At 42.6% G+C, this 11,777-nt stretch overlaps 1 protein-coding gene across 3 annotated transcripts in view; it reads right to left on the bottom strand.

Moving 5' to 3' along the window:
- Positions 1-242: 242 nt before the first annotated feature.
- The window catches only part of CCN4 (cellular communication network factor 4), a 35,401-nt gene continuing 23,866 nt past the window's right edge, over positions 243-11,777 (bottom strand). Inside the window, exons 1-5 of one of the 3 annotated variants that reach the window (XM_074894589.1) lie at positions 10,799-10,865; positions 6,861-7,140; positions 3,101-3,358; positions 1,140-1,333; positions 243-631 (exon numbers count right to left, since the gene is read on the bottom strand). In XM_074894589.1, the coding sequence (XP_074750690.1) occupies positions 332-631; positions 1,140-1,333; positions 3,101-3,358; positions 6,861-7,116 (1,008 nt within the window). In that variant the 5' untranslated portion in view covers positions 7,117-7,140; positions 10,799-10,865 and the 3' untranslated portion in view covers positions 243-331. Of the gene's footprint in view, positions 632-1,139; positions 1,334-3,100; positions 3,359-6,860; positions 7,141-10,798; positions 10,866-11,777 lie in introns of those variants that run through there. The other 2 variants (XM_074894579.1, XM_074894597.1) reach the window with 2 other exon arrangements.

Raw genomic sequence — 11,777 nt, 5'->3', positions numbered from 1 at the left:
ATACTTTTGTTATCATACTAGTGTACTATTCTTTCCTTTGGGCAATTAAACTACTGGCCTAATAAATAGCAGTGCCAGCAGGACTGTCATTTAAGTCCTGGAATCTGTGCATAGAGGAATTTCTGGCTGCTGTTAATGGATGGAGGTCTATTACAGTTAAAAATCCTGCTTGTTCAAGGCCTTTCCAAAAAAAAGTGTGGCAAAACAAGGAGATTTAACATCCTAACTCAGGAAAAAACAAATTGTACATTGGCAGTGGATGAAGATTCTCCTTTTATTTTAAAACCTCTGTAAAATCAGAGCAATGGGTCAATTCCAGCATTCAGCCAATTTAATTAGCGATTTCAGAGTAATCGTGGTAATGAGCCAAGTCAGCAAAGATGTCATTGGGGTTCTTGCAGTTCAGGTTGCAAAAACAAGCATTGATCCACATGATTTTCCAGGAAAACTCAGTTCCATCTGGGCACTGAAACCTCACTTCAATAGTCTTGGACTTGTAGGGTGTGCAGCACCTGTTGTCTGTGCAGACACCGCAGTATTTGGGTCTGTATGGACTTTTGCTCACGCATCCTGAGATGGTGTAGTTCATTGGTTCGTTGGCCCTGTAGACAGCCAAGCACTTCTTCCCAGGCTAAATTAGAGAAGAACAGAAAAAGAGACAGGTTAATATTCATTGCTGACACAGGTAGGACACACAAACCACCTTCCTGATATTTAAAGTGTTCTGAAGCCATTAGGAAGCACTTTACAGCCCTGATCTAGAGGGTGTGACAGATTCACAAGTTTAGACATACGAACCCAAAAGCTGCAGGTAGGATACTTGCAAAATACAGTTCATAGTCATGTCCAGCAGTGCACCACCGCTTTTCCGCTAGCTGAGTCACAGGTCTGTCTGAACCAGCAGCAAGCACAACAGACTTGGCTTGACTTTCCTTGGAAGGACCTTTCGGCTGGAACTAAACCTCAGGGGTAGGTTTTTAAACCAGCATGTGGAAGCACAGGGAGGATACATTTTTGACCTCTCTGCAGCACAGTAAGTCCATGAGAAGTGCAGCCCTCAGAGGCCTGAATCCTGCCAAACAAAGGCTGACCCTGTGTCCAGGCAAAGCTCAAGGGGTGCTCGAAGAAACAGTCCCCACCTTAATGTGTTTGGTTATATCCACCTCGCAGGGCCGCATGTTGCACAGGCGGCTTTCCTTCACGAGCCGGCACTGGTCGTTGTCGTTGGAAATCCTGGTGGAGATGCCCAGCCCACAGGTCTTCGAGCAGGGACTCCAGGGCGAGGTGTGAACGATGCAGTTCTTCTGCCAGGCTTCATCCTCTCCCTCATACGCTGCAGAGACCAGATTAACCCCACATTATTCAGCTGGGGCAGCTTTCCATATTAAACACCTTCTTCTCAGCTCATTACACATTCAGGCCACTAACCCAAATAATTAAATCACAACAAAGTGGCTCAGCATTACTGTGAACCTCCTCATCCCACCCTCTTTGAGCTGACCTACTTGTGTCAGACCCTCCAGTGCTGCAAGCGCTCAGGGCTAGGCTCATTTCTTTATTTCCCTTCACAGACTCGCACAAGGGGGTCCTTGTCTGGGACCCCCAGGTGCTGCCACAATACAAACAATTACAGAAGCCTGCACCAGCCGGTGCAGAAAAGGGATGAGATCTGATCTCACCATGAAGGTTTATTTCTGAGCCCATTCAATTGATTCCATGTAGCAGAAAGTGGTTGACAGTCTTTGCGGGATGGCCAAGGGGCTTGGGAAGCAGCCACAGCCTTTCACTGGGAGGAAGAGCAGCTTGAATAGCTCTCCGGGAGCTCGGCAGCCACTTGAAGAAAGGGTGAGCTCTGTTTTGAAAGCAGCTGACAACCCCAGTTCAGGTTCCTTCACAGCCTCGGCCAAAGTCCCCACTGGTCTGCAACTCACAGTACAGCCCACAAGCAAAACTCTGATAGAAACTCTGCTGCATTGAGCTTGCTCACTAGTATATTTATTATTATATTAATTATTATATTAAATGTAATAAACGCTAGTCTCACTTCTATAAGACTTCCACTTATAAGAGAAAAAGTGAGGCAAGGAAAGCTGTGTTATGCCCATTTTAGGACACAGGCCATGAAGACTTCAGGCCAATGTCAGTAGTAGATGTTTTGAATTTGGACCTACCTCACAGTTCAAGGCTACTGGGGACAGAAGTGAGGGCTAAACTCTGGTGGTTTTAACCCACAAAATGGAGATGAAGGTTCTGTTTTGTGCAACAAAAATACAAACCAAGGATTGGGAAAAAAACCCTTACCATCAAGGAACCAAAATCCTGGTTTACAACAAGCATCCTATGTCTTCTTGAGCTCTGCTTTTGTGAGATAGTCCAAAACATGGAGCTAATCTGGCTAATGTCACTCCATTGCACCACAGAGTGTTATGAGGATAAATTTAAGACACATGGCAAGGTGAGCCCATCTTAAGCATATGAGACAATGTTTGAGGCAAACTGTACCATCTCTGAATGTGAGTATGAGGAAAGAGATACCTTATGTGATACATGAAATAGGTAGTTCAATGTCTTCAGTCCAGAATTTCTAAATAGCTATACTAACACAAAGACAATTTAGCCCAATTGGCAGATGAAACTTCTACCACAATAACTGTTTTCAAGGTGTTATGTAAGTTGGGACTACTAAGATACAGGAGCTTTAAAATCATGCTACTAAAGCAATATAACTCAGACAGAAAGCCTCTGTCCCAAATAAAACTGAGTCCATTCTGTTCTCCAGAGGGCACAGACTGAAAAAAAAGTAAATGGTGAAGTAAAAAGGACTTGTGACATCTTCAAAGTGCCAGCAGATGTGTGCTTCAAAGGGGGCTTTGTCACACAAGCATGTTTGATGAATCTCATATTGCTGCTAAGGATTTGAAGCACACCACTGGTGTTTGCATGTCCCATCCTTCACTACATGCTGGATAGGAGTCTCTGTGTCTTGTTCACACAAAGACTAGATCCACCAGATCCAGCAGTACAAGCTGATGCTTTGGTTGTAGACTCTGAATTCAGTTGCCCAATAACAAAGGAGAGATCCACCTCATTTCCACCATACCTGCAGAGGAGATGTGACGCGGAGACGTCTTCCTGATTTTTTTGGAGTCATCACAAATCCACTGCTCGCAGCACTTCCCTGCCATCTTAATCAGCTTTGGGTTTGGGCACCAAACAAGGGGAGGACGTGAGTTTGTGCACATGGGAATACAGCCCACAGCCCCGTTAATGCATGTGCAGTTGTATTTGCAGTTGGGCTGAAATGTGTCCCCATTGTTATACCTGACTCCATTGAGGACACATCCTACACCGACAATCTCTGAAAGGTAAGAAAAAGAGAGAAAGACACACAGAGCACCATTAAAATAATGCTGACAACAAACAGTGCTGATGTTTTTCTTTATCAAGCTGCTCCCTAGGCTAACAGAGCCAAAGCAGAGACATGACAGTGCTGCAGGGTGATGTGTTCATAGTGATGCTGAGCCAAATGTGGTCACACCATCTAGGAAACTGTTTTCATTCTGCATCACAGCAAAAAAAAGAGAATCTTTTAATGCCTCATGGAAAAAAGGAGTTAGAAAATAAAACAAGTTTTATCCACAAATGCTCACTTAAATCATTTCTTGGCATGCTGGTAAAAGTTATTTGCAGTAGGAGCAATCAAAGTAATTAAAACAGATACTGAGTGAAATTTGAGGTTTTCAGGGACATATAGAGTACTACATGAAGCTGAAAATATGACACCGCTCTTCACAACACCCGTACCTGTCTGAAGCAGAAGTGGGGAGGACAGCCAAGGTAGCAAAGGAGCACTAAAATGGCACTGGATTCCTATATTTAGGCAACTAGATCCCACACAGTTTATCACAGAACAGGTTTCTTGGAAAATGAAGTAATACATTATAAAGCCATGAAAATTAGCATTTGATGTATATTTTTAAATAAAAATCACAAAAAATCAAGCTTTCTGATTGTCCATGAGCAGGAATCACATTAATTCAAAAAGTGGCAGCTTTTTTGTTTCAAAGTTATGGACCGTTATTTAGAACCAGTGGTAGAAACCTTTTAATGGAAAATTCAAACTTCAGTTTCTTGTTTGGTCACACGGAGGCAGTGCGCATGCACTGATCAGGTTGTCTAAGTTTTAAGTTTGGTCAGAAATAGAGCTGCAATGTTTCTGCTTCAGGGCCAACACGAATTGAAATGCTGGAATAAAATTCTGCAAAGGCTTCTTATTTTTAGAATAGGCTGAATGAAAACACCAAACACAAAGTCCTTCTGCACAAAAAGGAGAGTTATTGGAATCTGAAGCACAGATCCAGATCTCCAGTTCATACTCAGCTCCAATTTTGATAATGCTTCAGCCTTTGTATTGAAGAGACATCACTCAGTGCTGGAGCCAAAGCTGAGAATTCAGTTAAACTTCTAGGTGTTCACATGGGTTATGACCGTTCAAGAAAATGTATTTCCTGGTGTTTTGCTACAGCATATCCCTCCTGGACTGCATTAACTCAGACTCCTGCAGGTCTCATACATCAAGAGGTTCATCATGAGAACATCCCCAAGCATAGACAAAGGGGCTGTTGAATGCCTCCGGCAGAACCTTGCTGAGTCTGCATCTAAACTAGGGAATTTGGGAGCACATCCCTGTTCCTGGCTCCACATGCACAACGCTGGTCTCCCCACCTGGTCATGTGCTCAGCACCCTGCTGTCTCTGCTTTGGTGCAGAGAAAAGCCAACAACAAAGGGAGAGCTGTAGTGACACTCAGCAGGCTCCTATCTGATGTCCAGGTGTCCTGGGACACACCTCAGCATGCCAGTATAGATACAGCTTGAATTTCCAGTTTCACTCTATTTACTTTCCCAGCACCGGTTCCTAGCTCTTTCACGATCCTTAATTTCCAGACATTATGTTGTTTCTGTAATCCTGCATGCACTGGATTCTCTAGACCTAGTTTTTGGCATCCAGCTACAAAGCAAATTCCTTACAGCAGTTAGTCCCCAACACCCAGAATCTGCGGTCAGGGCAGCAGCTGGTATACTCAGAGTGAGGTGACGCAGCCTATATCTGACCCAGTGCATGAAAAAGCACATGGCAGCAGATCCTGTCATGTGCCTCCACCTGGATGCTGAAAGCAAGGGGAAGACTCACATCTTTCCGTGGCAGCCAGAGAAAAGACACTTCACTTCCTAACCATGGAAAGACCCTCTCACGTCCCTCAGCTGCCATGCCACAGTGCCCCTCACCATAAATCATAAATGTCACATAAGCGGGCATGTATTGTTATGGCAGTAGGGATGTGAAAGTGCAGATTGGGAATCCTTCCAGACCCCACTGGGCAAGCTGGGGATCAATCTTCCTATGTCACAGTGCTGTTGCTGCAGGGATACTGAATGGCTGTGATGTATGGGAGGACTACAAAAACCAAAAAATATCCAACTAAGAAACCAAACATTTAAATAAAGAAACATGAAGCAACATGAAGGTCTTTAAAGAGGCTTAGGAAGGCTGAGGTAGCTCTGAGACAACATCCAGCTTGTTTTCCTCTCCCAACACAGGGCCAGCTGTAACAATGTCATTCTTGACAGATGTTTGCCTAACCTGTTCTTACAGACCTCCTATGAACACTCCACACACACTGCAGACAATATATTCGAATGAGCTCATATCCTCTTTTCTTAACCTTGGATCTTTTCTAATCTTGAAGATCACTGTTCAAGCTTACAGTTCCTTGCATATATCTTCTCTTGTTGTTATTTTGCCCATATCCTACAAAATTCTGGTTAGACTCCACTTTTTGCATGATTGTTTTTTGTGGCTGATCTAATGCAAAGCCAAGTTCATTTCTTACTACACTTCCTGTCCTCCTTTTGCTGAGAAAGAGCAACCTCTAGTATCATTTGTATAAGGAACCGCCAGCTACCCTGAAACTCTTTACTCCTCAGCCTTGCCCCTTGTGAAACTTCTGCTGATTTTCTAAGTTTGTTGAAGCCCACTGTTTCCAATCTTTCCTCCTTCCTGTGGATCAGTTATTCTATCTATTCGTCTCGCAATCAGCTCTCCTCCAGGCTTCCTTCCACCTTTACATTTTCGATTAGTACCTTATTCACAGGTATATGCCAGCCTAGAAGACCCTCTCTCTAAATGTCTTTTTCCTGTTTATGAATCTAAAGGAATAACCAATATGTTCTAATAATTTGCTAAACGGTCATCATCCTTTCTGATTAGCTATCTGTGTGGTTGTACCCATGATCTTTTCCTTTTTAATCATTCCCAGAGTAATGATTTTCAATCATTTATGAACAGATCAGACCTCAATTTGTCGACGAGAAACTTTGCTAGGAGATGACTCATCCCTGACCCTCTTGACAGAATATCACATGCTACCCTTCCTAGGGATCCACTACCGGGAATAAGCCAAAAGCATCTCCTTAATGTCATAGTTTTCATGTAGATGCCCATATTGCTTGTCTTTAAAGCCAGCTGCGTACCTATCCTTCCTTCATACCCACCCCACTACAGCACCTTCTCCTGTTACGGGGAATACAGAATGATCTACTTTAAAATCTGAAGACCTTCAAGAGCTGGTTGCTTCTTGCTCTTGGCTGCAGCCACCTCAAAGAGCAAGAATTCAGATGTTATTTCTCATCCAGCGAACTGCCCTGAGAATTAAGACAGCTATAAGGAAATAGAAGATGACAAATGAAGGAGCTGATGAGCATACAGTCAGGTATCTAATGAGATAAATCTCAACCATTGTTCAGACTGTGGGGAGCTTCCAATGTATATCTAAGTCAAAAATATATGTACATCACTTACGTGCACATACTCCTATTTCGTACCTAGGTCTGTCTCCACTGTAGTCACAGTACAAGCCCCTGTGGAAATCACAGGTGTCGGCCTCATTGCAACTTTCTCCACGCTGCTTGGCACATGTCTTGCAGCAGTCGCAGCCATCTGTGACCAGGCTGACGCCTACAGAGCACCGAGGTGGGGACTTCGGGCACTCGCATGGCCACTTACAGTACTGAGTCCGCGTGTAGGCCTCTGTCGTGGTGGGGACGGTGGGGGTCATGGTGGTGGAGGTCTGGGCAGTGGCCTACAAACAAAGAAACAGATCTTGGAGAGCATTCCAGAGAAAAAGGGGCTGCTAATCCTGTTGTGATTAGTCATCAATTAAAATCCCCTCAGGTCTAAAAAGACTGCAAGGAAACCAATGAATAAATGTCAAAGAGTCATGGAAAGGGAGCGGTCACTGCTCTCTTGTAAGCCCCTTCTAATACCAGCTGAGGGCAAATGCTCTGTAGCTTGGAATAGCATCCAAACTGCATAGCCCCAGCCTGCTGGTACTCAGCCTTTTCCAGACCTCTCCTCTCAACAGAAGTCTCCTTCTGTGTGTGAACATGTTAAAACCCCTCTGATACATAAGAAAAAGGTGTGACATGTGTCCAGTCTGTGTCACCCTGTGGTGCTTGGCGCTGGCAGAGGATCGTGCCACCCCATAGCTGTTGTCCCTGTTGACTGAGAGATGGCTCTAGGGCCTCTTGGCTACTGAAAGGCTTCCTTGCACAGCAGTCACTGCCCTTCAGGTCACCAAGCAAGATAAAGCTCATTGTGTTGCAGTGTGAAAGCACATGTTTGGCCTCGTCTTCCTCAGGCTAATCCATATTTGTGTGGATCTTGCAACCAAAACATGGGATCCCATAAATCCATGAGGGGATCAGGAGCAGGCCTGTGAGCACACCATCATCACAGACACCTAGTCATGAACCTCTGTGTTGTGAGGATGATCTGAAACCCACAGGTCTAGCACACCATTATGGACCTCCTGAGGATGTCTTTGGCCATGTTGTCTCTTCTTTCAATACCACTAATATCACAACTGACTCCTTACAATGTCCTAGCCCTTTGACTTGAATAGAGATGAGGTTAGAGAAAGGAAAAGACAGCCTTTGAAACCAAAACCTGGCTAACTGGCTGTGAATATCATGATGCACAAGTTCACCTACCACCCCTATAATGCAACTCCTATGCAGTTCAGCTCCCTGACAGAGCCCCAGTTGTAAGCAATGAAGCTACACTATGGCTATAATATTTTTTAAAAATTTAAAAATAATAATTAAAAAAAATAAAAATAGAAAAGTAATGTATTTCCTCTAAGCACTCTGACAACCACCCTTATCCATCCTTCGCAGTGTCCAGACTACCACATTCAGCAGAAATGCTCTCTGTGAATCCTAAAGTAGTCATGAGGATCTTAGGTCTGTCTATTATGGGCTCTTCCAGGTCTCATAATGTAGTTCCCATGATGTTGCCCTGGCCCACACAGTCAAACAACTGGGATATTTCTGCAGTGCTTTTCCACCTATGCCTTTTGGCACATGCTTTTGTCCTACATGGAGTCACTGTGGGACCTGTAAGTCAGATGAGTGTAAGTGAAGCTTCATAAAGTTAGTGTTTCTCCCATTAGCCGTGCACAAATATTTGCCAGCATGATGAGCAAGGAAGGAAAACTTTTATGGGGAAGATACTGCCAAGTTTCCATTTCCTTGGCAAATAAGAAAAACAAAACAAAACAAAACAAAACAAAACAAAACAAACACCAACCTGCAAGTTAATTCAAAATCTGATAAACAGATAAAAAATCTGATGAAGGTAAATCAAGGTAGAAAAGGGATTTCATGTAACACAGTGATGTTACTCTTGTAGACACATTCAGGTCACTATTACTGAGATTATGGCGTGCTGGGGTACCTTACCTCATAGCAAAACACACAGAGGTCAGGTGTTCATTGCCTTCTGTACTCTCTAGTCCCTGAAGAGCAAACTCTGGATCATATTTAACACCCTAGCCATGCTTGTCGTGCTGGAAGGGTGCAAAGCAGCCCAGTGACAAAGCAAAGATGTGCCTTTTCTACCAGGATCACTGTACAGAAAACCTGAGATACACATGGGAGTCAAGCAGGGCACAGTAGCTTAGGCACAGAAAAAAATGGGGTCATTTACAGGCAATCAACAGCAGCCAGAACATGACCCTACTTGGCCGCATGTGGTCCAGAAGCCCTTTCTGGTGACAAGATGTGAGGGCTGCAAAGAGTAAGTGTGTAACCCTACAAAGTTCAGACAAGGAAAAGTCAAGGTCTAGAGTTTACTAAGGAATCCCATCCATTCCTGGCTATCTTGTGCTGTACTATATATTCCCCGGTGTTTTGTCCTCTATAGTTTCATATGTCTCAAACAAAAGGCTTTCCACCACCTCTCCATGAAAAAAATGCCCCAACCCAAGGTTTTGTGGGGAAAAGCATCCCCAAGAATTGTGATCCCACAGTTTATGAGCTATCCATCAGGATACCTCTGACAAGCCCTTTTACTGTCTTCTACAGCTTCTTTGCTAGCAGACTCAAATTTTATTAAATTACATTTCTAAACCTGTTACTGCTGTATCTGAAAGTGTATTTAAGTATCTTAGTAATTAGTTACCCTGTATTTAGAACACTAAATTGTTAACACATTGCTAATCACTGCCAAATAGGCAATATGTTTGCTCTGGGCATAATTCCCAATTCCATTAAGGCCCCCTTTAGAAACAGTTGGCCTTAAAGTTGGCTTAAAATCACATTTAAATTCATGTTTAAACTAAAACATAGCAATATAATTTACTCCCACTTTAAGGCTCCTTGATGGTGCCAAAGCTGTTAAAAGAGGAACATTCAGATCAATGAAAAGCCCTGGCCTTTTAATAGTAGTATTTCTCATTCCACTCACAATAATTTGAGTAGGTGCAATAACCTGTCACTTGAGAAGAGAGGCTTTTTCAAGTGCAATAAACTTGTTTATTTTGTTGCTGATCATTTAAAAAGTGCTTAATAACCAAATCCAGATACACAGAAAAAAGTCACACAGCTATTTAAAGAGATCATTGCCATGGCCCAACCCTGTAAGTAAATCCCTTCACAGTCCCTTGTTTCTATTGTCAATATCTTCTACCCTGTGTAGATATGAAAGTGTCTGTGAATAAACACACGTAGCAAAGAGGAACCCTGCTAGTCCTATGGTTTTAGTTAATACGTGAAGGACTGAGGCTGAATTCTTGTAAAGGACTGGGTAGCTGGGAGCCATTCGATGGCTTGTGATAGGCAGGAATTTAGATTAAATTATTTAACAGCCCTTCCTCTAGGTCTAAAGCCTGAGCTGGCCAAGGAAGCTTTTCAAGTGTCCTCATAGTGGCTAGCTGTTGTAGTTCTTGGACATGCCAGCTGAGATGTTCAGTGGTATAGATGAGTAAGCCATAGGAAGGACACTTAGTGTGGGCTACATAAGCATCTTCAAATAATCAGTGTGGACAGGCATGAAGATACTATGACTCGCCTATTTTACAAATAGGGAAGGCATGGAGAGATGGAAGGGGCATCATGTTCTAGGCGCCGTTGCCACCCAACCAAAACCCAACCTTTGGAAACTGTCATCCACTGGACACTAGAACAAGTGCACAACCTGTACAGGCACTCCTCCTCTCCCTTCCTAAGTCCCTCAGAGCTTCTCAAGGAGAAACAATTCTGTAGATTAAAAAAATACCTGTCTTTTCCTTTTCCACAGTCAGTTGTCATCAATGGAATATCTAAATCCCTTTGGAAAAGTCATTAAGCCCTACTACTTCAATGTCCCAAAACATTCTGGGATATCGACACTTTCCTATTAACAGGTATGATGTTAAGACATGATTAATAATGCTTTATAAATACCACAATAACACTAACTCTTTCCACAGGTGCTATCAACAGGAAATCCCATTGCAATGGCCTTCATCAATGGTCATCCTTAACTAGAAAAAACAAACAAACAAACAAACAAAAAACCCTCATGTAATTTAAAGTTTCAGGAATCATGTCTTTATGGTCAATATAACATTCAGGAGGGCAATGGTTTTGTAAGAAATCCAAACTGAGAGTGAAGAGAAACTTAACACCAAAAAGCACAGTGGTTTGGATTTGACAAGTTTATTTTAAAATGTCAGAAAGATCGAAGAATGTGCCTGCTAAGAAATTAATTTTTCCAGGTATGGGTAATTAACTTGTTTTGTATAATTACTCTTCAATCTAGGGGGTCTACAGATTTGTTATCTTGGATGCTAAGGAGAAAATATTCCACCACAAATTATTCATGAGAGCTAATTTTGCTGCTTTCGGAGGTACAAGCCCATTCTCATTAAAACAAGATGAAGCTTTTCTCACCCTGCCATGGCTGATAACTCTATTAAAGTCTCTCCTGATTTATGTTTGGCAAGCTCCAAAATTACTTTCTTTTTGCATTTGCAGAGAATAGTATTTCCCTAGCAAAAACTTCCAGCTAATTTCCATGTTCACATTCAAGAGAAGAGGAGAAAATAAAGTATTACTCACTGTCTGCTATGGTCACAAATTCAATATTTTTAATAGCTATGAGTTTTACTATCCAAGCCTTAAAAATACAAAATGGATAGCAGCATTCTAGCAGCATGTTCTACCTACTGGTAAATTATATTTTCAAATTGTTGGAAAATACTGTAACTGTAAGTTAGTTTTAGTTTTGAAAACTGGAAAGACCAAGCTACAGTGTTCAATTTAGTGTATACAGTCCAAACTGCAAGCCAGACATATATATAGCAGCACTTTTACATAATGCATGAGGAAACCTCTAGCTTTGCTTTTAAGCAGCAAAACCCTAGATGCATTGCAATATACTCCTTTGCTTCCAGTT

Source organism: Strix uralensis, chromosome 1 (assembly GCF_047716275.1).
Source record: "Strix uralensis isolate ZFMK-TIS-50842 chromosome 1, bStrUra1, whole genome shotgun sequence".
Classification (NCBI taxonomy): domain Eukaryota; kingdom Metazoa; phylum Chordata; class Aves; order Strigiformes; family Strigidae; genus Strix; species Strix uralensis.
The sequence above is the reverse complement of the archived record's forward strand: the minus strand, read 5'-3'. Positions and strand labels throughout refer to the sequence as shown.